Source organism: Acinonyx jubatus, chromosome E2, assembly GCF_027475565.1.
Source record: "Acinonyx jubatus isolate Ajub_Pintada_27869175 chromosome E2, VMU_Ajub_asm_v1.0, whole genome shotgun sequence".
Taxonomy (NCBI): domain Eukaryota; kingdom Metazoa; phylum Chordata; class Mammalia; order Carnivora; family Felidae; genus Acinonyx; species Acinonyx jubatus.
Genome location: NC_069396.1, coordinates 30541453 through 30567788, shown reverse-complemented (window position 1 = coordinate 30567788; position 26336 = coordinate 30541453). Strand labels below are relative to the sequence as shown.

Below are 26336 nucleotides of genomic sequence, written 5' to 3'. Positions count from 1 at the left end.
CAAGACTCCCATTTGTCCTGTCAAGAGAAGTTTTAAGTCCAGTACAGTAATTGTGGCATCTGTTGGTATTTTAACAGGGATGTGGAAGATCCAGAATACAAACCTGCCCCAGCTATCTTTAAAGATGATATGGAGGTATGCTTTGGATCCTATTTTAAAATCCTCAATTCTAGTCACTCCATGGTTTCTTTTGTTTGCTGTTTCTTTTGTGTGTTTTTCTTTCATGTTTTCCTTCTACCTAATTCTGTTCTTCAGAAGAGCAGCTAAGTTAGTGATCCACTTAGGTTGACAGACATCACAAATAATCATTCAGAATTTGCCTGATCTCCCTTCTAGACAAGCCGGAGGCTGGCGTGGACGTGTGGATGAAGTGGAGCTTGCCCACGTGCTGCAGTGCTAGGAACTAAGAAGCACAGTGTTGGGGCAAAAATCCCAAAGCAGAGAGTGACAAGTAGATACTACAAGTACACAGCAACAGATAGAAACTATACCCACATAAAGGGTTTAAAGTAGAAGGTAGAGAGGAGAGGAATTCTGAGCTGGGAAAACATAGTTCTATGTGTTCTGTTTATAGAAAGTCAAAAGGAAGAAGCAGAGTTGGTGAAAATACAGAAAATAGTCTGTGGAGTGGGGGAAGTGATGTTAAAAAGGATGAGGAATTCTGTAGTACTTAACAAGGGCATGGTAAAGGACTAGATGGTGTGGTAACTGTCAGGTAAGGTGTGTTGGTCTTTGTGGCCAAGGGGCTTGGATATTGATGGCTGTATGAGGACAAGTGAGAGTGAGGGCCAGAGTGTGGCAGTGAGAATGGAAATCCTATACTGAATGAAAACCCTCAGAGGAAAGCACTCTCTGACAAACAGCACCAAGAAACAGCGTGGGCTCTGGGTAGGGAAAAAAAATTGTTTCCCCTGAGAATTCATTAGCCATAGGCCTGCTTTCTCTTGAGTTTATGGTTTGATTTCTTTTACATCACCTGCATGGTCCAGGAACTCTCGAGCCAAAAATGTGACATAAAAGGATCCCAAGCTGGTAATACCCCTGAGGTACCTAGTAGAAACATAAAGAAAAAGAATTATGGAAAAAGAACAGCTTCAGTGTAGACTATACTTGGTCCTGAAGATAAAACCCTCTGTGAAATGAGGTCAAAATCCAAAAATTTTTAAAATATGAGGAACAATTTACCAGGAGTAAATGTTAGCAAATACAACAAAGAACAGGATTAGACCTCTAAGAATTTCTGATATAGATCTATTAAAATAGAAAATAAGTAATTTTTAAATGGTTAAAGACATTAAAGAAAGATCCAAGAACAAAAGAAAGATGGATCTGATTTTAAAAGAGTAGGGACATATGGAAAAAGAATTATGTAAAACTTTAGAAGTGGAAAATACAGTCATTAGAAGTTAAAACTTAACATATAGGTTAAACATTGTGCTGGAGAGGCAGATTAGACCCAGATCTTGAGAGAAGACATTATTTAGAAAATAGATATGAGGAAAGGATCCACAGTGTAGCACGATGGCTCAGTTTAGCCCAATCAGGAGAGAGAGACCACATAGCAATTTGAACAGGGAAGGTTTGTAGAATGATTGACTATAATCAGTGGATTAAAGTGATGAGAGATTGGCTGATAAGAAGTAAAGAGAATGCTGAAGAATAGAGGAGTGGGTACTCTTCTGAGGGCTGATGCAGAGCACCTAAGGAAGAGCCCCGTGTCCAGCAGGGCTGAGATCCTCACTTTTTTGGGAGGGCGTGGCCACACCTCATTGGTGGCGAAACTTGCTGGAAATCCACCCTCTGGAACTTGCCGAAGTCTACCCTCCAGGGTTGCCAAGGGACCTTTTCCTGGGGAAGTGTCTCACTGGAGGCACTTCACTAGACAACCACCCAAGGGCGAGGTCACCAGGGAAAGCCGCTAGCCAATAGGCACTTAAAGAAGCTGCTTGAACTGCAGAGGTGAGCACGGGAGGAGTTCACCCAAACCAAAGAAGAAAAACCCTTTTCTTCATACTGTGTCTCTGGCTGCCACTACTGACAAAGCTTGACATCATACTGGCTGGTGAAACACAGTATTTAAAGAGGCCAGATCCATTTTCTTAGGGCCCGTAAAAGGTATGACAGGTAATGAATTTAGGGCTGAGAGGCAATAAATCAATACGAAAAACTCTTTTAGAGACAAGGAGGATAGCATGATGATGTCTGGTTGGTATATGTCCAATAGGTATTCCAGAGGGAGTGTCCAGAGAGCATAAAGGAGAAGACCTGTTTTAAGAGAGATACCAGCTGAGAATTTTTCAGACTTAATGAAAGACATGAACCCTGAGATTCAAGAAATAAAGTGAATCTTGGCAGGATAAAAAAAATTAAGTCCACTCTAAAAAAACATCCTAGTGAAATTACAGATGTTCCGAACAAAGAGAATATGTTAAAAGCAACCAGAGTTAAAAGACCCACTTGAAAAGGAATGACAGTAGTTCTAATTTCAGTCTTTTCTAAAATAACAATAGAAAATAGTAGTCATTGGTAGCACCTGACTGGCTCAATTGGAAGAGCACACAACTCGTCATCTTAGGGTTGTGTGTTCGAGTGCCACATTGAGTGTAGAGATGACTTAAATAAGTAAGTAAACAAATAAACTTTAAAAAGATAACAATTGGGGTGCCTGGATGGCTCAGTTGGTTAAGCTTCCGACTCTTGATCTCAGTTCAGATCGTGATCTTATAATTCATGAGATCAAGACCCACGTTGGGCTCTGTACTAACAGCACAGAGTCTGTTTCAGATTCTTTCTCTCTCCCTCTCTGTCTCTCTCCCCCCCCCCCACCCCTCTCAAAAAATAAATAAACAATAAATTAAAATAAACTTAAAAAAATAGTAGTCATTGGAATAAAACCACCAAAGTTATGAATATGTTTACAGTAATGTTGGAATACCTAATTGGAGCTGCTCTTTTGACAGATAAAGATTAGATATATACCACAAGCAAACTGTTCAAGGCTGAAAGAAAAAAGATTTGCTGGCTGTCTAATAATCAGATATGAGAATGAATAAATTATGGAAGTTGGTATATAGAATGAAAAAAAAAAAAACTGTTAGCAAGAAAGCCTGGGGCATATTTGCAGGTAGAGGAAGGGTGGGGGGAAAGTAACTGGACCAAAAGTGATCACGGAAGAGGAAAATTGTAGTGCAAAATAATTGGTCTGAAGTGTAAAAGGCAACAGAGAAGTTGTAAATGGGTGGGAATTTAGAACAAGAAATTAAAATTTTTAATTTTGATAAATTAATCATTAAAAACTCTATTACAAAAAGTTCTCTACTACTATATTAAGAAACCTGATTCTCTTTTCTTCTTCAGTGTATCTTGACCCAATTACCCTGTGACAAATTTCTGTTTTCTTTTAAAAGGATGATGTTTCTTCACCAGGAGATCTTGTTATAGCAGATGGAGGTACATTGCATTTATCTCTTTATTTAGTATTATTGAAAATTCACATTCTCATGATACCATGAAATCAATAAACTGTTCCACTTTTGTGATGTTTGATGCATATGAAATTTTTATTGAAGACAGTTGTAATCATTATAAGACATACTAGTTGACTGGAAATGTAACAGTATTTTTAGTTACAAATAGTTACACAGTGACTCACTAAGCTTTTATGGAATCAAAGCTTTGATGATTTTATGGTTACATTATTAAATTTGCGTATGGGATTTCATCATTAAAGTGTTAATTCAGTAACCCATCCAACAACTTATTAGTTCCATATGCACCTTAGGGTCCATTCTTTCTCACACCCCTTTTCTACAAAGCCTTCCTTTGCAGGGTCTTCCTTCTACTTCCTTCTGTTTATCAAGATAGAAACATACTGTTAGAGTACACTCACTCCCACCTGGCACCCAAGTGGAGTCGGGCCTCATCTTTTCATAGTTTGACTAGGGAAGAAGGAATAGCATTGGCTTAGCATGAATGATTACTGCTTAATTATGGTGTATGTAATTAGAAGATTATTCCCTGGAAACAGAGAGCTAGGTCCTGCACTTTATTAGGTGAATAAGAGCATAAAAGTGACAGCATTGTTATAGGGAGTTTTTTATAATATATGTTCCTCACCAATGGCCTTTAAAATGTTTTGATTCTCACATAAATTGAGATAGATTTAATACAGAAGAAGGCATTACTTAAAAGTGTCTACAGTATTCAACTTCCCAAAGATTTCAGTTTGATTTTTAATTCATTTAAATTTAGGCAAGTGAGTATTTGCCAGGCAGTAAAACGTATTATGCCTGGAAATGCAAGAGTTGTATTTTCTGTGCAAGCGAAGTTCAATAGATAATATTGTGGTTCTTTATTCCACTGTGACCTACTTTCTTTGAGCTGCTGTAAAAATTTGTTGTAATGTTTTTACAGCTGTAGTTAAAAGAAAACTTTTTTATAATGAGAGGTTTGGTTTGTGTGGGTTTTTTCCCCCACATAATCAGATTGAAAGAAAAAATATTTTAAGTAAGGAAATTTTGCTCTTTTTGTGAGTTTCATTTCATCATCTGTTTAGTTTGGTGGGGGGGAGGGTCAAAATTGTTTTCATTTTTTAGTTTTTTTTTTTTTATTGATATGAGTTTCTTTAAATACAGATGGTCAGCTGATGGAGGGTGATAAAATTTATTGGCCAACTCAATCAGCTTTAACCACACGTTTGAGGCGTCTCATCACTGCATATCAGCGTACTAATAAAAACAGACAAATCCAACAGATACAGCCCACGTTCTCAGTGCCTGCCAGTGTCATGCAGCCTCTTTATGAAGAAGCCACTCTTAATCCTAAAATGGCAGCCAAGATAGAAAGACAGCAGAGGTAAGACAGTAGCACTAAATTTTTAATGTTAGTATCTAAATGTAGTTTTTCATTCCGAAGCCTCTTAGAGTGTGATTATCTCACTTTGTGAAAAACATATAGGTAGAGAAGTTGGTCAAAGCAAAGTGCTTTTATGCATGCACACAAATATATCAAACAGATAAAGATCATTGCATTTTATCGTTCCTTGCACTCTTCGTATTTAATCATTATTCTGTTATTTATGAATACTGAGGTATTGAAAAAATGAAATTGCAGAGCAAACTCAAGAATTAAATTCTTAATAAAGCATACATTTAAGTTACGTGAAATAAAGTCCATTCTACCTTACTTTATATTGACATTTATGAAATGTAAGAATGTATGGAAGACAAGTCCTTATCTGTTTTATACAGAGGATGAACCCTTGCAACCACTCATATCAAAGGAGAAAAAAATAGTATACCTTTCTGCAAAAGTCCTTGTTAAGAAGACAGTCATGCTACTCTCCTCCCAAAAGCTTTAACTTCTTAAAGAGGATAGACTACACTGAAAAGAATAGCAATGTTTAGCAATAGCCTGGCCTCCTTGTTAAACCTGGATCCTTGGATGTTCTCTGGAAAATATATCTTTGTTCTTTGGTATTTATTTGCAGCACATCCATCATAACCAGAGTTTAATTCATCTGAAACAAGATTTTCAATGTTCTAGATCTCTGTAAATACACTGTTTCAGTTACCTACAATTCCATTTTAACCCACCCCAAAATGTGGTGACTGAAACACCAGTTTTTTTTTTTATTTCCCATGATTCTCTTGGTTGACCAGGTGGTTCTTCTGCTTCCTGTTTTTTTGGCCAGCAGGTAGGAAGTGGCCTCACTCAAACAGCTGGCAGTTGGTGCTGGGCTGCCAGCTGGGAGCTTGAATGAGGGAGCATTCCCAATGACAAAGGCAATAAAAGCTGGAGATTTCTTAAGGCCTAGTCTCAGCAATTATAAAGCATCACTTCTGCCACTTTCTATGGGTCAAAAAAAGTCACAGGGCCAATGAAGTTTAAAAGAAAAGGGAAAGAGATTATACCTGTCCACGGGAAGAGCGGCAAAGAATTTATGGCCATCTTTAACCACATACATTTTCCCTTGGTCTGTCAGATCTCGATCAATCTTCCTAAAATACTAGTTTTCTCATGATATTCAATGGCTCCTTATTTACTCTAGGTATAAAGTTTAAGTTCTTAAGCCTCAGTCCAAGAGTCTCTTCAATTTAGATGTCAGCATGCATTTCTAATTCTATCCAGTACTATTTCCTCTGACATAATATCCTACGTATTCTTGACTCAGTACCCTAGCTTATGTTGTTCCTATCACCTGGGATACCTTTCTTCCTCCTCTTTAGTCCTTACCTAGCCCATCCTTCAGAGCCCAACACCTGTCCTATCTCTTATATTAATTTTTTCTCAAACAGGCCAGCTCACAGTATTCTGTTTCCTGTACTCATATAACACTTATCCAAATAAATTACTCATTATCACACTAATACAAGATGTTATAAGGACGTTTTTCCTTTCCCTGTCTTGTCTTCCTAAGTTGTAAGTTCTTTGAGGGTAGACACTGTGTCATATTTTTGTGTGTTCTGGGTAGTCTTTTAACTCATCCTTTCTATTCTATTCCTACTTCCATCACTCAGGTGTAAGCTTTATAAGAATTAATTGGTTTCCCAGGCTATTTTTGCAGCATTATTACATGAATCTTCTTAATGAAGCACTGTGATAAAAATGGCCTGTTGATGTTTTTCAAACGTCTCATATACTCTTTCTCATTCTCAAAATTCTCTAAGTTAACCAGGGAAAAGTGTCTATAAGTTAGACTGGAGATTTGTGGTATGTGAGGGTAATATTACCCTCTTAAAATATCTTTAGGAGCTTTCAACTGAATAGAGACTATTTTTAGCCAGGTATGGAGTGTTTCATAATCAGACCCCATTTCTGCCTCCAATATGAGCCATATCCTTGTCAAACTGGAATGCTCATCATCTCCCCCAAATGTAGATTACTTCCTACTTTGCTTATACTGTGTCTGCTTCCTAGAATTCCCTACCTGATCTTAGCCTTGTTCCATGTTAAAAGCCACTTACTTCTGTGATGCTTTCTTGATCACTCAGGTCTGAACTGGACCTCCCATCTTCTGCACTCTCCTAAAATCCTTGCTTCCTAGAATGCATACAACTACAACATACCACCTTACACTAGGGATATGTTTGAAATGTTTCACTGTTTCCTTAAAGGTAGGGTCATCATGTCTTACGTAATCTTGTATCCCCTGCATATTTTCTTACGTAGTAGATGTGCAAAAAACTATTATTTTCTGAAGGAAGAGAAGCATGGTTGGACAGATGAGTCAACTAGCATATATTTGCAAGGCAGTACCCTTGCATTTAATCCTTTAAAGTGTTAGGTATTTGAAATGTTTTAAATTTTATTATAGTGATTATATTCAGCATTAATATTTATTTTAATGACCAGTGTGTCTCTTTCTTTAATCTGACTCAAAATAGATGGACAAGAAGAGAAGAAGCTGACTTTTATAGAGTTGTGTCCACATTTGGAGTGGTATTTGATCCTGACAGAGGCCAATTTGACTGGACAAAATTTAGAGCTATGGCTAGGCTGCATAAGAAAACTGATGATAGTTTGGAGAAGTATTTGTATGCATTCATGTCTATGTGTCGGAGGGTTTGTCGTCTTCCTTCCAAAGAAGGTAGGTATAAAACTTATTTTTTTCCTGGTTTTGGTCAAAGAGGCAAAAATCCCTAAAATTCTGAAATTTCCAACTTTTTTTATGTCAGTGCTGTCTAATTCAACACATCAGTTATTTTTCAAAATTGTAAATTAACTATGTTCAGAGATTCCCCCTATTTGTTAATTCTGCTATTAAAATTAGATCAAAAGAGAATAAAGTTGCACCTTGAGTTTTGAGGAATAGCCAGTGCTTATTCAATATTAGATTGATGATCGGGGGGAGGTAGAAGATAAATAGTAGCTTCAGATAAACAGAACTAACCTGTAGTTTTAGTCCATCTCATAGGAACTGTTTTACAGGGTTTATTCAGTGAATAATTTTGCAAGGAATGAGGCCTCCTCTCTAAAAACATTTCAAAGAGTTTTAGTAGGGGGAAAAAAAATCACCCAGAGCCTTCAAAAAAAGAGAACGACAACCAATCAGAGGTGCTAATGCTCAGCCAAGGCACTGGCAAGACAGATTCACCCAGGAGAGTGACTTTCATCGTCTTTGAAGCCCAGAGAAATCGCTTATCCTGTCAGCAATTCCTCTCAATCATGCTATGATAAGCAGCTATCTCCATTCTTTGTTGAATATGATTTCTGACTGCTAAACCCAGTGACTTCCTAATCCTATTTTGTAGTCAAAATATAAATGGCTAATAAAAGGACGTAAATTTCATGTAGGTTGGTTGGTTTGTTTTAATTTTATGTCCTAACAGATCTGTTGTCAGTCTACTGAATAGAGTAGCCCATCACTTGATTACCCAAATACCAGATAATCCAGAGTAGTCTACTTAAAGGTCTTTTGAGAGACTATCCATGGGTTTAAAGAGATAAAGCAAAGTATTGTGTCTTCTATTATTCATGGTTACTGAGAGGCCCTCATTTCTTTTTTTTTTTTAATTTTCTTAATTCCCGAACGATATAAAATGTGATGAATAAATTAACCACTTTGACTCCAGTTTTTAAAAAGAAAGGGTTAATTACTGACAATCAATAATGATCGAAAAGGTAGTTTTCTTGTTAGAAATGTGAGGTTTTACTTAGATCAGTTTTCCAAACTTCCTCAGCTCATAGATCCCTTACTGTCTCAGTAATTTTTCACAGCACCTGAGGCCAGAAGTTCTGTTTAATGAATAATTAGATCCAAACAACTTAAGTATTTGTTTCCAACAATCTAGTAATTGTTTGAAAACATAATAGAAGTTGAAAGAAAAAAAATACTACTTTTCTTTCTTAAATAACCGCAGTTACTTACTAATGAGATGTATACACCTGTCAGGGACTATACAACTGTCACATCCTGGAGGTAGAATGGATATGCCCACTCTTGTTTCCTATTCTACATTGATGTCTGCATGGTCTTTTTTTTTTTTTTTTTTTAACTTTTTATTCTGAACTACTTTTAGACTTTGAAAAAAGTTGCAAAAAACCACAGAAGTTTCCATGCATCTCTCACTTTGCCTCCCCTAATGTTAAAATCTTACATGACTAATTACAGTATAATTATCAGACTAGGAAACTTAACAGTACAATGCTGTTAACTAAATTGAATGTCTAGTCGGATCTTACTGGTTTGTCCACTGATGTCCTTTTTTGTTCCAGGATCCCACATTGTATTTAGTTGGTCTTTCCCCTTAGCTTCCTACAGTCTATAACAGACCCTCAGTTTCTCTCTTGTCTTTCGTGACCCGATTGCATTGAGGTTATGCATTTTTGTCAAGAGTACAGAGAAATGATGTGTCCCTCTCAGAACATATCAATGGATTCATGATGTCAAAATAGCTAACACTGATGGTATTGCCCTTGATTGCTTGGTTACAGTAGTTTATGCCATGTTTCTCCAGTGTAAAATTGATATCCTTTCCCCTGCAGTTAACAGATATCTTGAGGAGATACTTTGAGACCACACAAATCCTGTTTCTCCTCAAACTTCCACCCATTGGCATTAGTATCCATGAGTAGATCCTTATGTGTAACAGCTTTTAATGTGGAATTCTGCTACAAGCAAGAACTGTTGTTTCCGTTTCATCTGTTGATCTAGATATTTATTTTACTCTATAGGTTAGAACCCAATACTCTCATTATTTTGATACTCAAATTGTTCTAGATTTGGCCACTACCAGCTCCTTTAAGTGGGCCCGCATTATTTCAACAAGCCCCTGTCGATTTTTGAACTGCCAGTATCTCTGCCCACAAAGATATAACCGCATCGAAAGGAATATAGCAAGATCTAATGTTGAAACCGAGCCAGCTCAAGCCACTACTTCACATAGCCTTTGACAGTGTTCCTGCACTTCCCTGAAATTTTAAGAAAGCCTTAAGTGTTCCTGTGAGTTCACCACAATGCCCTGAATTTCCTTGGTGCAGCTAGAAATATGTGGACTTCTGTTTGTTTATCGGCTATGATTTAACAGTTTTAATTTGTATTTATAAATGAGTTCAAGTAAGTGTTTGTCTCTTTGATTAAGACACAGATTAGTGGGGTGCCTGGGTGGCTCAGTCGGTTAAGCATCCAAATTTGGCCTAGGTCATGACCTTGCTGTTCCCCAGTTCAAGCCCGGCATCGGGCTCTGTGCTCCAGAGCCTGGAGCCTGTTTCAGATTCTGTGTCTTCCTCTCTCTCTCTGCCCCTCCCCGACTTGTGCTCTGTCTCTCAAAAATAAATAAACATTAAAAAAATAATAAAAGACACAGAGTAGTAAGGACATAGCTCATAGGGAATTTTTTAAAAGTAAATTCTTAGTTATATTAACATATTTCCCAAAAACATTACGTTTTCCCCACTTTCAGAAGATCCAGTGTTATACACTGTATGTATGGATTTTGGTACTTTTAAAAACTTGTATTTTTCCTCATTTAAAAATATTTTAAAAATTCTGGAAACTACACAGTGATATCGAGTAGAGTTGCATTTTAGAAGTTGCATTATTTGTTTAACTCTGTAATAAAGTGTTTCCAAGATTAATGTTTTTGTTCTTGTCTTAACATAGAATTGGTGGATCCAAATATTTTTATCCAGCCAATCACAGAAGAACGTGCTTCAAGGACTTTGTATCGCATTGAACTTCTAAGGAAAGTACGGGAACAGGCCCTCCGACATCCACAATTGTTTGAACGCTTGAAGCTTTGCCATCCAAATCCAGACCTACCAGTCTGGTGGGAATGTGGCCCTCATGATAGGGACTTGCTCATTGGAGCTGCGAAACATGGGGTGAGCCGAACAGACTATCACATTCTTCGTGATCCTGAACTCTCCTTTATGGCAGCTCAAAGGAACTACAGTCAAAGTAAGATGGCTCCTTCAAGGACTTCTACCCCACTTTTACAGCAATATCAAGTAGCACTTTCTGCTTCTCCTCTTACCTCTCTACCTAGGCTCCTAGATGCTAAAGGTATTATTCTAGAGGATATGAAAGTTAAAAGTGAAAATCTTAAAGAGGAGCCTCAGTCTTCTGAAGAAGAATCTATGTCTTCTGAGGAAACCAGGACACTAATAAAGTCTGAGCCTGTAAGTCCAAAGAATGGTGTTTTACCGCAGGCCACTGGAGACCAGAAATCTGGTGGAAAAGGTGAAACAGACAGACGCATGGTTGCAGCCAGAACAGAACCCCTAACTCCAAACCCAGCTTCTAAGAAACAGCGAGTCCACAAAAGAGGATCCGAATCTAGTTCTGAGTCTGACTCTGATTCTGAGAGATCATCCTGTTCTTCCAGATCATCTTCTTCCTCGTCTTCCTCCTCCTCTTGTTCCGACTCTCGATCAGGCTCTAGTTCCTCTTCATCCTCCTCCTGTTCTTCAGCATCGTCTTCATCCTCATCCTCATCCTCTTCCTCATCATCCTCCTCCTCATCTTCATCAGAAGAAAGTGACAGTGAAGAAGAAGAAGTCCCAAAGCGAGGTATATGCATAAAGTGCTTTTGCTATTTTAAGACATTTCAAGTGAAAATGAAAACGAATTCGGTTCACATAACTTAAGCATGCTTAAAATTGTTAACGTAAGTCTTATATGTACAGATTTTCTTAGAGAAGCACTATCGAAAAGGAAACTCGTGTTACTGGTGCACACTCCCTATTCAGTATTCAAGGCATTGCAAAACGGGTTAATCAAACAGAAATTAGACATTTTATACAATAATGGGCTTCTTTGTGATCACCTTCAGTTTAGTGTTCCTTTTTTCCTGAACATGCTGATCAGTGAACACATCAAGATCATATTCTGTAACAGCCAGCAGGGTTCTTAGATTAAGCCGTCAGACCAACAAGAGTATCATAGGCCCTCCTTGGCAGCTGTCTCCTCAGAATGACACAGGAACTACAGTTTGCCTGTAGAGGAGTGTCAGGTGGCTCTGTCCTTGCTGCAGCCCACAGTTCAGGTGCAAGGCAATGAGTTGATGGCGAGCGGGTGCAAGAGCCAGTCTGGCCTAAGGAGCCTCAGATCCTGCAGAAGCCAGCGTCTCTTGTAACGGCTCTGTGAGCACAAGTTTCAGGGTTGCCACAAGGACGTGCCCCGACATACAGGTCCCCTCCTGAGAGGATGTCAGTGTACTCCTCAGGTTTTTATGCTCCCCTCAGTCCAAATGCACTTTATCATTCTGGAGTTTATATGTGTCCAGGGAAACAGACCTACAGGGTTAACCGAGGGTCAAATTTTCATGCAGAAAGAGATGTTTTGTTAACCCTTCCCCCTCAAACTCTTTAATGCCACTTATTTTGCTTTTGTGATAATTTTTTTTTAAACAATGGGCACTGTATTGTATTCTAGGTGGATTTTTTTTCCTTTTTTGCCATTTGTTTTTACTTCTAACTTTTTCCTTTGAATAATTATATAAGATTTGAAAAGTATATATAAACTTTTTTTATGCAGTCTTTTTAAAACGGTTATAATTGTTCTCAGCAGAAGGTACCCCTCACGTGAAAGCCTACGATGAAGAAAGTGTTGCGTCACTGAGCACTACCCAGGATGAGACCCAAGATAGCTTCCAGATGAACAATGGGACACCAGAGTCTGCTTATATCTTACAAGGAGGATACATGCTAGCAGCCTCATATTGGCCAAAGGTAAATGAGTAATGTCTTACCAGAACAGATCATTTTTTGAGTATTTCTCTATGTTGCTTTCATGGTAGGTAACTTACTGTACGGAAAAATAGGTCACTAGAAAACATAGGATGGCATTTTGGTGTTAGCATCAGAAGTATCAACTACTGTTATCAAGTAAATAGGTGTACTTGAATGTGTATATTTCTCAACATAACCTTAGAATGTTTAGAATAAGAGATAATGGATGCTGACATTCACATACAATATTCAAGGGCTTGTTTATGAATGGGTGCTTTGAGCTGAGTCTCCTTGAAGAAATTTACCATAGCCATTTATGACTTAAAAAAAAAAGTGCACTTGGGGCACCTCGGTGGCTCAGTCAGTTAAGCGCCTGACTCTTGTTTTTGGCTCAGGTCATGATCTCACACTTCATGAGGTGGAGTCCCTCACTGGGCTCTGCACTGACGGTGCGGAGCCTGCTTGGGATTCTCTCCCTTCCTCCCTCCCTCCCTCCCCCTCTCCCTCTTTCTCTCTCAAAAATAAATTAATTAAAACAATCATTTTTTTGAAAGTTCACTTAAGTGTATGTACTTTCAGTGGTAGAAGTTCAGATCGGATTAATACAATACTGTCAGTGTGGCTAGACTAGTACAAGAGTACTTACCTTTAGGAGTGAGGTTGTGAAATGGGGAGGTGGAGAACTCTACTCTTACCTACTTCTGAGTTGATTGAATTTTTCCAACGAACTTGTATTACTTGTATAATTATGAAAATAACAAGGCTGAGGCACCTGGGTGGCTCAGTTGGTTAAGCATCCAACTTTTGATCTCTGCTCAGGTCTTGATCTTGGGGTGTGGGTTCAAGCACCGTGTTGGGTGTGAAACCTACTTTATAAATAAAAAATGAAATTACAGAAGACTATCTCTGTCATATATTTTTGGACTCCAGTGGAAATTTGTACTTGAACTCTTATGGAATTACATATGTACGTGAGAGTACGTATACACACCAAATGCACATAGGTTGTACCAGGGTTAAATCCATCAAGACCCTGAGCCATTTTATCTCCGAAGGGCTGGCCTGACTATGAAAACCACACTTAGATGTTTGCATGCTTTTCCAGGATCGTGTGATGATCAACCGGCTGGACAGTATTTGTCAAACAGTTCTGAAAGGGAAGTGGCCTTCAGCTAGAAGAAGTTATGATGCCAACACAGTGGCCTCTTTCTATACCACAAAACTGCTGGACAGCCCTGGCGCGGCTACAGAATATAGCGAACCCAGTGTACCCACACCCCCAGGCGCCGGTGTTAAAGAAGAACACGATCAGTCAACACAGATGTCAAAGGTGAAGAAGCATGTACGAGAAAAGGAGTTTACAGTGAAAATCAAAGACGTATGTTTATTTTTATTGCCCTAGGACCCGATTGCGATTGCGTGTGCAGCATGCTTTTTCTGCAAGTGGCTGCCTGCTCTCACTCTTACTTCCTTCACATACTTGTTTTCTGGTATTTGGATTGTTTTCTTTTTGATATCCAGGTTATTAGGCTTGAATATCCTACTAGAAGGATCATCATTAAATGTTTCTCTACCTATACTTCTGAAAATAGTCCTGCCAATCAAGAATGCTTTCTTAAACAGTCTGACAAATTCTAATTGTTTTGGTTCTTTTGTATAATATTTAAATGGTATGTCAGTGCACTTTCTCTTTTAAACATTTAGCATGCTCTGTTCTCAGTAACATTTCATTTTTCAGTATGAGTTTTGAAGCTAAATTGATTATTCGGTGTCTAATATGTGGGTTACATCCTCTGGAATGTCCTATGAATAATGTACATAGAGAAGTATGTCTCAAGCTGATAGTGTTCCAATTTACTAGTCACATGTAAAACTTTGTTTTGCTCAGAAAAGTGTATGTAGTACCTGGATTTTTTTCATTTAAGACAGAAAACGTAATATTCATTATAGAAATTGGTTGACGTTCTTTTTCTTTAGTTCATTTCTGAATAGGAAGATGATTAACGTTTCAGGGTTTTTACTTCACTTTTTCTAAGTAAAAAATTTCTCTTAATAACCTGAAATGGGTTTTTTTTTTTTAATTGTTTCTTTCTTGATAATGGTGTTTATTAACAGGAAGGTGGTTTGAAGTTGACATTTCAGAAGCAAGGGCTTGCTCAGAAAAGACCGTTCGACAGCGAAGACAGTGCCCTGGGGCAGCAACAGTACCTTGCTCGGCTTCGGGAACTGCAGAGTGCGTCGGAGACCAGCCTCGCCACCTTTCCCAAATCCGTGCCAGTATCAGGTGAATATGGTCACAATAATTGCCTCAGTAGGAAATATTCCTGCTGTCATTTCCAAATCCTCTTTTATTTATTCTTCTAATAAAAAGGCATCTATCCTCAAATGTTGGGGTCTCTTTTAAGTCTGTAATCAGTATAATTTTAGTTCTTAATAAATACCTGTTGAGGCGTTTAATATGACATTTTAAAGCAGGGTGCAGTTTTATTTGGGGGATTTAAATATTTGGGTGGAAATATTCCGTCGAGTCCCTTTATGCAGGTAAAAGCTCAAACAGCATTTCAATATAAAAGCAATTATGAATTTAAAAGCAAACACCTGAACCACAAATGAATGGTGATTTGTAGAGAAGGTTAAAATGAGAAGTTTTAGAAAGACTTTAGAGACAGTGTAGTCCAGTCGTCTATAGGATACAGGAATTGTCATGACTAATCCTTGAAAGACAATCTTTCTTTCTCATGGAATATTTACAGGAAAAAGATTGTTACTACCTTAAACAGCCCTTTGTATTACTGGGCAGCTCTAATTACCACAAAATTCCTTCTTACTTAGAAGAAAATTTTGCTTGCAATTGTTTATTCTCAGTGATTGAGATTCTGACTTTAAAGGCATCACAAGGGGTGCCTGGGAGGCTCAGACGGTTGAGCGTCTGCCTCTTGGTTTCAGTTCGGGTCATGATGTCACAGTTCATGAGAAGGAGCCCCGCATCAGGCTCTGTATTAGACGTGGAATCTACTTAACATTCTGTCTCTCCCTCTGTCTGCCTGTCTCTCTGCTCCTCCCCCACTGGTGTGCACGCTTGTGTGCTCTCGCTCTCTCTCTCTCTCTCTTATAAATAAATATTTTTTTTTAATATTTAAATGTCTGACTCTTAATCTCAGTTCAGGTCGTGATCTCACAGTTTGTGGGTTCAAGCCCTGCATCAGATTCTGTGCTGACAGCATGTAGCCTACTTGGGATTCTCTCTCTCCCTCTTTGTGTTCTCCTCCCCACTTGTGCTCTCTTTCTCTCTCAAAATAAATAAATAAACTTTAAAAAATTTTTTTTAATTATTAAAAAAGTAAAGACATCAGAGAATTAACCTATTCCTATGTTTGCATGATCATCTTAACATTTTGAAAGCAATGATCATATCTCCTCCTCTTTGGGACTGTATCTCTTCTAACCTTTTAACAATTTGAATCAATGGTATTTGTTAGATACCAAATCGGTGCCACATGTTGTGTGCTCTGTAGGTGCTGAGGTCCATAAGAAGTTTTGTTTTGTTTTGTTTTGTTTTGTTTTGTTTTGTTTTGTTTTGTTTTCTTGATCTTGGTCTAGTGTGCTTTAATTTGTCTGTGTATCAGAAAGTGCAGTATCAGAAATTGAGAATTTTACTCATGATCAGCTGAGTCTTTACAAAATGCAGTTTTCAATTAAAGCAGATTAGTGACTTTAATTTCCATTACACCTACCATTTACATAAGGCTGAGGACCCTGTTTCAGTATTCTACTAGATCTGGTTGCCATGCAGTATTTGAAAACATTTCAGATCTCCTGCTGTGCATGAGCACAGTGTGTGGGACTCCTACGATTTGGGAAAATAATGCTTTATTATAAGTGGTAAATTGGTTGCTATTCCCAATTGCTGCTGTCATGACTTTTTAATTATAAATCATAGTTAAATTATAAATTAGTACCATCAGTATTCCTTACAGATTCATTAACCATTCATTGTAATTCTCTAGTTCCTGGGCTTTCAGACATGTACAGATTGCAGTTCAAATATGAATCAGCCATGCTTCTACTACTGAAGTATAAATCCCCAAACTGTGCTTTTCATTAACAGTATTGTATTAAAGGAGCTCTGTGTTTTTAGGGGAAAAATGGGAACAAATGGGGAAGATAAGCTGTGGGCTCTTTTGACTAACCTAAGTGGGGTTTAGAAATACAATTTCTTGTACTCTGATAACTCCACCATAAAATGGGATTGACACTAATATCATCTGAACATTTTATTGCTATTGCAGCTGAATTGTACAGTCTTCACCTTTAAGGTTATTTAAAGGTTACTTTGGCAAATATTACTATTTTTAATAGTATAAGTAGTAATTGTGACACTAATCTGCAGCTATGTAAAATATTAAAAAGCCTCAGACATTAAAACTAGGCAGAGTTATTATCTAAGCATTATATCTCATCCATCTTACTAATTGCAAATGTGAAATCTAGATTTGCCTTCCTATTCGACTCTTAGAACATCTCTTAACAATTTTTTCCCTTTTCTTGTTTATGAAATGAAGGGTTGGGGTAGGAGAGAGTTGTTGGGTGAGATAAATAATATGTGTAGAGTGGCTAATATGGAGCCGGGTACATAATTAGATGCTAAACCAATGTTAAAATTAGGTACCTCACAGGTTTTAGAATTAGATGCTGAATAAGTACTATTATCATAATTCTTAATATTCCAAAGCCTAGGCCCTTTTTATGTTTATATGGGTCCCTCTGAATTTTATCTGAAAGTTTCCAATAAAGATACAGGTTGTAATGTAATTTAATTAATAAAGGGGATAGTAAAATAGCATAAATTACAATAAGACAAAACTAAAGAGCCCATCCAGAAACTACCTGGAATAATGAACAGAGGGTGTTGATAGAGCCAAACAGCCTAGGGTTTAATTCTGTCATTTGCCAGCTGTGACATTAGGCCAGTAACTTAATGTTTCTGAGCTCATTTATAAAATAGGCCTCATATTACTTCTGTGTTGGGGTGCCTGGGTGGCTCAGTTGGTTGAGCATCCAACTCTTGATTTCTGCTTAGGTCATGATCTTGTAGTTGTGGAATCAAGCCCCACACTGGGCCTCGTGCTGAGTGTGGAGCCTGCTAAAGATTCTCTCTCTCCCTTTGCCCCTCCCCCACTCTCTCCCACATGAGTGCTCTCTCTCTAAAAAAAAAATTTTAATGAAAAAATAATACCTCTATGATTTTATTGTTTCGTTTTTGATGATTTAAGAAAACACTTGTTAAACCTCGTTCAGTGTGTGGCACCTCGTAGACATTTAGCAGAAAGAAGCTATTTTTAATAGTGTTATAATTACATCTATGACAAAGGCAATACAAGCTTTATAAAGGAGATTAAGTTAAATTTTCCATTTTGGATTCTAGCTTAAATCAGTAACGTTTATAAAAATCACCCTCAGAAATAACTAAAGGTGGCTCAGTTTTTTTAAGAAAGAAAAAAAGGAAGGAAGGGCATCACAGTAGTATATAATTGGCCAAAGAAAATATGTTTATGAATTGTCAAATAGGGTATGTTTATAAATGCACACTTTGGTGTATATGCAGTTGTTTTTCCAGAGATAATTAAGTACTTTTTTATATGACACCGGAAATATAGTAAGAGAAAGTAAAAAGAAACATAGACACTGTCTGCCTTTCAGTTGCTTAGTAGACTAAGACCTACATGTTAAAATATTAGACAAGACTTTGGAGCACCCGTGTGGCTCAGTCAGTTAAACATCTGACTTGGCTCAGGTCATGATCTCCCGGTTCATGGGTTCAAGCCCCGAGTCAGGCTCTGTACCGACAGCTCAGGTTCTATGCTGTCCTGCTTCAGATTCTGTGTCTTCCTCTCTCTCTGCCCCTCCCCCTCTTGTACTCTTATTATCTCTCTCTCTCTCTCTCTCTCTCTCTCTCTCTCTCTCTCAAATCTAAACAAACATTAAGAAAATTTAAATATCAGACAAGACATTAACAAAACAAGATAATATGTTTTGCCACACAGCACATTATAGTTACTAAATACCAGAGAAGAGGGGAGCCACTGCTGTCTAGAAACTTAGGCAGAGTCCTCTGGAAGAGGTAGAATTGAAAAGGATTTATAAGAGGCAGATTAGATAATGGTCTTTCTGGAAAGTGACCTTCCCGGGAGAGGTGGAAGAGAAGCAGAAAATAGCATGAACCAGAGACTTGATAGTATGGTTTTGTGATAAGATTGACATAGCTAGTATGTAAATCCCTACTGGAGAGATATTTGTATGAAATCAGAGCCTGCTTAGAAAAGGTGAATCTAGGTTATACACAACATAAAAACTGAGCTGGGGCAGGGATTGAGGGTTGGGGGTCATGCTGGAAAGGGGCTGATACAAGGTATTTCATTCATATTAGAATAGGAAGTCATCGGGCACCTGAGTGGCTCAGTCAGTTGAGCATCTGACTGTTGATTTTGGCTCAGGTCATGATCTCATGGTTCGTGAGTTCGAGCCTTGCATCAGGCTCTACACTGATGGCACGGAGCCTGATTGGTATTCTCTCTCTCTCTCTTCCTGCCCCAACCCCCGGCTCGCAGTTTCTCTCTCTCTCAAGTAAACGAAAGAAAAGAAAAGAAAAAAGAAAAGAATAGGAAGTTATGAGAAGTTCTTATAAAAAAGAATAGTACTTTTGAGGCGCCTGGGTGGCTTAGCCGGTTGAGTGTCCGACTTCGGCTCAGGTCATGATCTCACGGTCTGTGAGTTTGAGCCCCGAGTCGGGCTCTGTGCTGACAGCTCAGAGCCTGGAGCCTGCTTCGGAGCCTGTCTCCCTCTCTCTCTGCCCCTCCCCCGCTCATGCTCTGTCCCTGTCAAAAATAAACAAACATTAAAAAAAATTTTTTTTTTAAAGAATAGTACTTTGAAAATGGTACTTTGGGAAAGTTAGTTTATTGTTATAGCTGAAATGTGCTAGGGGCACCTGGCTGGCTCAATTGGTTGAGCATCCGACTTCAGCTCAAGTCATGATCTCAAGGCTCATGGGTTCAAGCCCCACATCTGGCTCCCTGCTATCTGTGTGGAGCCTGCTTCAGATCCTCTGTCCCTCCCTCTGTATGCCCCTCCCCTATTGCTCTCTCTCTCTCTCTCTCGCTCTCGTTCTCACTCTTTCTCTCTCTCAAAAATAAGCCTTTAAAAAAAAAAAGTAAAATGTGCTATAGTGAAAGTATTTTCAAATCATTTATAATGTTTTGTGAATCTGGTTATAATGAAATTCACTAGGTGGATAATGAAAGCTTTTCTTTATAAAGTTATGTCACATTCCTAGTGTGCTTTTTTATATGCAAACCTACTTTTTAATCATTGTAACTAGTAATTCCTTACCATATGATTTAAGGTACCTTTTTGAAACTGAGTTGTGATGAAGGTAAGTGGCTTCCATAAGGTTGCACAGCCAGCCAATGGGCAACTCCTTATTCAGGGATACCCTGGACTTGCTCTAAAAATTTTCCTTGAATTGATTAAAAATGCATTTCTCACTATAAGCTGTGAATTCTTTTAAACAAACATCTCATCCTTAACAGTATTTTAAGGAGAGCTCTAGATTATGTACTTTTGAGGACAGGAACACCATTTAACTCCTCTTCGAACCATTGTAGGACCTTGTACCTACGTACAAGCTATTCGATAAGTATTTATTTATTGGAAAAAAATGGCTGAATGCATGGAACTTTAATTCATACCACTTACAGACATTTTTATTGAAATGTGGAACAATAAAGGTCAGTTTAACTTGGCAACTAAAAAGTTAGTGGTGATCTTAAAACCCCTGACAAAAGCTGGCACAGGAACGGACTATGGGAAATTGAGGAAGGAGTTGGTCGTGAAAAAGAGAGCACAACAAATACTAACCTTTCGAAGGTTTGGGGAATTATAAAAGGCTGAAAGAGGTTTATTTGTTGTTTGAGTTAGGCCATGTTTTTAAGTCAGGGAAAAGAATCTGATACAGAATGGGTATTTTGGCACAAAGTAGACTGATAAAACAAGCTTTCAGAAAAGGTAGGAATTAGTGGCTGCAGAGGAAGGAGAAGGATTTGTCTTATCCGTGAGAAAGACACACTTCCTCCTCTAAAAGGGAGCGGAAGAGGGGCGCCTGGGTGGCTCAGTCGGTTGGGCGGCCGACTTCGGCTCAGGTCATGATCTCACGGTCTGTGAGTTCGAGCCCCGCGTCGGGCTCCGTGCTGACAGCTCGGAGCCTGGAGCCTGTTTCAGATTCTGTGTCTCCCTCTCTCTGACCCTCCCCCGTTCATGCTCTGTCTCTCTCTGTCTCAAAAATGGATAAACGTTAAAAAAAAATTAAAAAAAAAAAAAGGAGAGGAAGATAAGATGTGTGAGAATCAGGGGGGGGAAATTTGAAGAGACAAGTCAAAAAGTTGATTATAGTTTTCCAAATTTTCAAATGAGGAATAGGGGTGGTGTAAAATAAGAACTAACACTTCCATATATTTAGAAAAATTATTGCTTTTAATTTGCTTAACATCTAGATTTTGACCACTGTTTTGCATTTTTTTATTTGATTAGGTACTTCCATTCAGTCAACCCTTGGTGCCAATGGAGTTAGATTAGACAACCAGCCTATAGTCAAAAAAAGGCGGGGAAGGAGGAAGAATGTAGAAGGTGTTGACATCCTCTTTTTTAACAGAAATAAACCACCTAATCATGTAAGTAAAAACTACTGATCCTTGAGTCCAAAATTCAGTCCTAGTAGATATACATATTGCTATTCTGTGAATGTTTTATAGCATAAAAATATTAATTAGGAAATTAGATTGTACTTTGGATTCTATTTCAGAGGCATCCAACACTGCCTAAGATTCATGAAAATTTTAAATTTGAAAAACTTACTTTTTTCCTCTTCAAAAAGATTTGCTTCATTGGACTTTGCAAAGAATTGAATGATAAAGCATAGCAATAAAATTTTCATTTGGTGTTTTTCTACAGGTAACTGTAGGCCTAACCAGCTCCCAGATTTCTACAGGGATAAATCCAGCACTGTCCTACACTCAGCCTCAAGGAATTCCGGATACAGAAAGTCCGGTTCCGGTTATTAACCTGAAAGATGGGACAAGACTTGCAGGCGATGATGCGCCAAAGAGAAAGGATTTGGAAAAATGGCTTAAGGAGCACCCAGGTTATGTGGAAGATTTAGGAGCTTTTATTCCTGTAGGTGATGCCTTACAAATCTTGGTATTAATTTTATTTCTGTGACTTACCAAATCTGTGCTGATGAAGCATAAATTTTTACCCACTTATGTAAATACATGTTCTGCCCAAGATTTAGGAAAGCTAACAGAAAAAAATACCATTTTCCCCATCAGTGCCTTTTTCCATTTTTCCATTCTGTGCTTAATAGTAAAAATCACCTCCAATATACAGAGTACTGTAAGACCCAGTGAAGGTTATAAAGGGATAACATTTCCAATCCTTTTAGTATTTTAAAATACTAAATAAAATACTTTTTAGTATTTTAAAATACTAATGATCAGGGGCACCTGGGTGGCTTAGTCAGTTAAGTGTCTGACTTCAGCTCAGGTCACGATCTCACAGTTTGTGAGTTTGAGCCCCACGTGGGGCTCTGTGCTGACTGCTTAGAGCCTGGAGCCTGCTTCTGATTGTGTGTCTCCCTCTCTCTCTGCCCCTACCCCTCTCACACTTTGTCTCTCTCTCTCCCCCTTTCTCTCTCTCAAAAAAAATAAATAAACATTAAAAGGTAGTAATAAAAATAAAGTAAAATACTAGTGATCATATTAAGGGTGCCTGAGTTGCTCAGTCTTGGTTAAGCAACCCTTGATTTTTGGCTCAGGTCATGATCTTACCGTTCTTGAGATTGAGCCCCATGTCAGGCTCTGTGCTGACAGCGTGGAACCTACTTGGGATTCTCTCTCTCTCCCTCTCTTTCTGCCCCTCCTCCACTCACACACATGCTTTCTCTCAAAATAAATAAACTTAAAAAAAAATACTATGATCATATTAAACATGTGTTGAGATTTAGCTGTGTACCTGGCATCATAATTAGCACTTAACGTATATTATCTCATTTAAGACTCATGACACCTTTATCAGAATGGCGTTATTATAGCTTTTTTAGATAAAGACTTAAAATACTAAAATTTTAAGTAAATATTACAAGCTACACAGTCTTAAATCCAGTGTCCAAACTACTACTTTTAAGCTCTTCTTCAGGCTATAACCGTATAGCTGTTGTGTCTCTCCAGATGCACATTGAGTTTACATTAATCAAAGTGAGAATTGTTATATTTCATTTGCATTTTTACATCCCCTGAAGTACTTTGTGCTCGCTATCTTATAGGCATATGGCTTTCTTACTCATAGAAATCTGTTATTTCATTTTGCAGTATTTTTTTTTAATTTTTAATGTTTTATTTATTTTTGAGACAGAGAGAGACAGAGCATGAGCAGGGGAGGGGCAGAGAGAGAGGGAGACACAGAATCCGAAGCAGGCTCCGGGCTCTGAGCTGTCAGCACAGAGCCAGACGCGGGGCTCAAACTCACAAACTGTGAGATTATGACCTGAGCCGAAGTCGGACGCTTAACTGACTGAGCCACCCAGGTGCCCCTCATTTTGCAGTATTTTACTATTAGATACTGATTACCAAAATTTGTGCCAGATCCTCTATACAATGAAGCTAGCAGACCTATTGTATCTGCCTTCATTATGAAGATTAAATGGACAGCCCAGTGAAGCTGTCTAGGTACTCTGTGAGCTTCTTAAGGACCCTGTCCTAGTTACCCCAGGACTTTGTATCCCCAGGACTTATTTAGTACATAATTCCTGATACATAGAATAGTATCTAGCTTTCTATGAATATTCACTGAGCCAGTGATTAAAAACTGGAAGTCTTTTGAAGATTAAAAAATTCTATATAAAGGTAAAGTTGTTATTTTATTAACAGAAAAAAATTACTTGTTATTTTTTTCATGAAAAGGAACTACAAAAGCTCCAGTCCCTACAGTAGTCTTTGTGTCTGTAGTATGTACTTAGTCTAGAATTTTACATTGCCATTATTGACACCAGGAAATAACCAAGTGCCTCAGTCTTGACTTTCACATGCCTTTCACATCCCTGGTTTTCTCAAAGGATGCCACTAATTCTCGAATAAACTTTAATTATGTTTGATTTTTTAAAAGCCAAATAGGGATGCCTGGGTGGCTCAGTCAGTTGAGCATCTGACTTTTGGTTTCAGCTCAGGTCATGATCCTAGGGTGGTAGGATCAAGCCCCACATCAGGCTCCTCGCTGAGTGTGGAGCCTGCTTGAGGTTCTCTTTCTCTCCCTCTGCCCCTCTCCCTACTCACACGTGTGTTCTCTCTCTCTCTCTCTAAAAAACAAATTAAAAAAAAAATGTTTTAAGCCGAATAAAGCTCTTATAATTATGAGGGGAGGAATTTTCCCTAAATATGATGGATAATCTTAGAATGAATACTGCAGTTCTAACAATAATGAGAATCATTAGTTTAACCCTATAACTTAACATGTTAGAAAATAACATTTATCTAGGCAACAGATTTTTATTGAGTAACTACTGTGTGCTAGCCCCTCTTTTAAGGGATGGAGTATAAAACCGTGAGCAATATAAAGTTCTTGCCATTGTGGCATGTATACTGTAGTCTGTAAAGGATTCTCCTGTCTCTCATCACTGCAAAGGAATCTTTATTAATTTTTTAAACTTACAGCCATTCATCATTTTCACTGCAAATAAACTTTTTATCGTGATGTTTTAGATAACATTACATACTATTAAGATTTTAAAATATTTTTAAAAGCAGCACTGTGATAAAAAATACAAGATAACCGTTAGTTTGATTTCTAAAGGATACTTCACGTTAATGATTTTTTGGCTCTCATACTCTATTGGGATATGTCTAGAGCTGAGTAACTATAACATGATAGATACAGATATATAATAACAGGTATGTATAGAGTACCATAGAAGCAGATAAAAGGAATATGAATGACTCTGCCTAGGCCAAGCGTCTAAGGAAATATGGAAAGATAAAGAATAAGTAGGTTTGACCAGGTTAACCCAAGAGGAGGCTATTCTAGGCATTATAAAACAATTATGAAGAGTTGAAAGAGGATAGGATTGTAAGACACATTCATAAAACAATGGCTAGCCTGATGTCACAGGGTGTGTGGGGGACCGAGTGGGGCAGTAGTAACTAGACAGAAAAGGTGAATTTAGGCCCAGGCTGTGATGGGACAGGTATGCCTTGCAGAAGAGTGTGAGCATTCATCTCTTGCAATGTTCTTGTTGGTCCGAAACAGCTATAAACATCAAGGCCTGCTTTGCTAAGCTGTACACATAAGCAGCATGGCCTGATGCAAAGAGTTTTATTGCCAGATCCTGCCACTTGCTAGCTGCGTGGCCTTGACGAAGGTAACCTCTCCAAACCTCGATTCCCATTCATAAAATAAAAGTACTACCTTTTAGTATTGTGAGATTACTCGTGAAGAGAGATAAAAAACTGTTAGTGAGATGACGAAAGAGGAGAGCCACAGCTAGCACAAATACAGATTGTATCAGCACAGAAAAAAAACCCGATGTGTCAGGAGAAAAAGTAAAGATGTGTACAATTTACAGGAGGCTGCTCCAGCATTATGGGTAACTCTAAAGCCTTACTTAGTATTTTATTACACAGCGACCCTCAAACAAGGTTTGAATGGTGCATGTCCCCTTATACATGGGCTTTTTACAGCACAGTATGGAGAATGTATTTTCTCTTCATTCTGATTTTCTTAATAACATTTTCTTGAGCTTATTTTGTGGTGAGAATACAGGATATAACACATATAACATACAAAAGATGTGTTAATCAACTATGTGTGTTTTCAGTAAGGCTTCTGGTCAACAGTAGGCTATTAGCAGTTAAGTTTGGGGGGGAATCAAGATATGAGGATTTGTGACTATGGCAGGGGGGAGCACCCCTAACCCCATGTTGTTCAGGGGTCAGCTGTATTAAATATAAAAATATTTAAAGTTTAAGCCTTTTAAAGTATAACTAAAGGGTAAAATCTTCAATGTTAGATATAGATATCTAATATGTATTATACAGTATTACAGGATTAAGTAACTTGGTTCAGCTCTTTTGTACTGTTTGCACTGTTTTAAAGCTATTTCTTTGCTTATATATTTTAGAGAATGCAGCTCCATGAGGGGAGGCCCAAACAAAAGAGGCATCGGTGCAGAAACCCTAATAAACTCGATGTTAATAGTCTTACTGGAGAAGAACGTGTTCAGCTGATTAACAGAAGAAATGCCAGAAAGGTATTTATATATTTGTGGTTAATCCTTTGTATTGGTTCAGTGCTTAGGATTTCTCTAGAACCCTGTTTCATTATGCACAGTTTCCTAACAGACCTGGACAGATGTATTGTGTTCGCTTCGGCAGCACGTAGAATGAACCTGGAACAATGCGGAGATCAGCATGGCCCATGCACAAAGATGACGCACGAGGTCTTGAAGCGTTCCATATTTAACTAGCAGATTTGTGAGAAGAGACATGGGCTGTGGTTTTATACGGTCTAATTTCAAATCCCGCATCTTTGGCTAAGCTGTGGAACGAAATAAGCAAGTCACT

The 26336-nt window shown here is 38.1% G+C and overlaps 1 protein-coding gene and 1 non-coding gene across 12 annotated transcripts in view; both read left to right on the top strand.

Annotated features, from left to right (window-relative positions):
* CHD9 (chromodomain helicase DNA binding protein 9) overlaps positions 1 to 26336 on the top strand; it is a 232426-nt gene that overhangs the window by 197147 nt on the left and 8943 nt on the right. For 7 of the 11 annotated variants that reach the window (XM_027044406.2, XM_053210485.1, XM_053210487.1 and 4 more), the window contains 11 exons: positions 78 to 135; positions 3408 to 3450; positions 4635 to 4854; positions 7386 to 7588; positions 10604 to 11512; positions 12509 to 12672; positions 13778 to 14050; positions 14788 to 14956; positions 21259 to 21398; positions 21679 to 21900; positions 25895 to 26023. In XM_027044406.2, the coding sequence (XP_026900207.1) occupies positions 78 to 135; positions 3408 to 3450; positions 4635 to 4854; positions 7386 to 7588; positions 10604 to 11512; positions 12509 to 12672; positions 13778 to 14050; positions 14788 to 14956; positions 21259 to 21398; positions 21679 to 21900; positions 25895 to 26023 (2530 nt within the window). The remainder of the gene's footprint in view (positions 1 to 77; positions 136 to 3407; positions 3451 to 4634; positions 4855 to 7385; positions 7589 to 10603; positions 11513 to 12508; positions 12673 to 13777; positions 14051 to 14787; positions 14957 to 21258; positions 21399 to 21678; positions 21901 to 25894; positions 26024 to 26336) is intronic. The other 4 variants (XM_053210489.1, XM_027044412.2, XM_053210490.1 and 1 more) reach the window with 3 other exon arrangements.
* LOC113595273 (U6 spliceosomal RNA) lies at positions 26132 to 26235 on the top strand. The gene has a single exon (XR_003415764.1). It is a non-coding gene; the product is annotated as a U6 spliceosomal RNA (small nuclear RNA).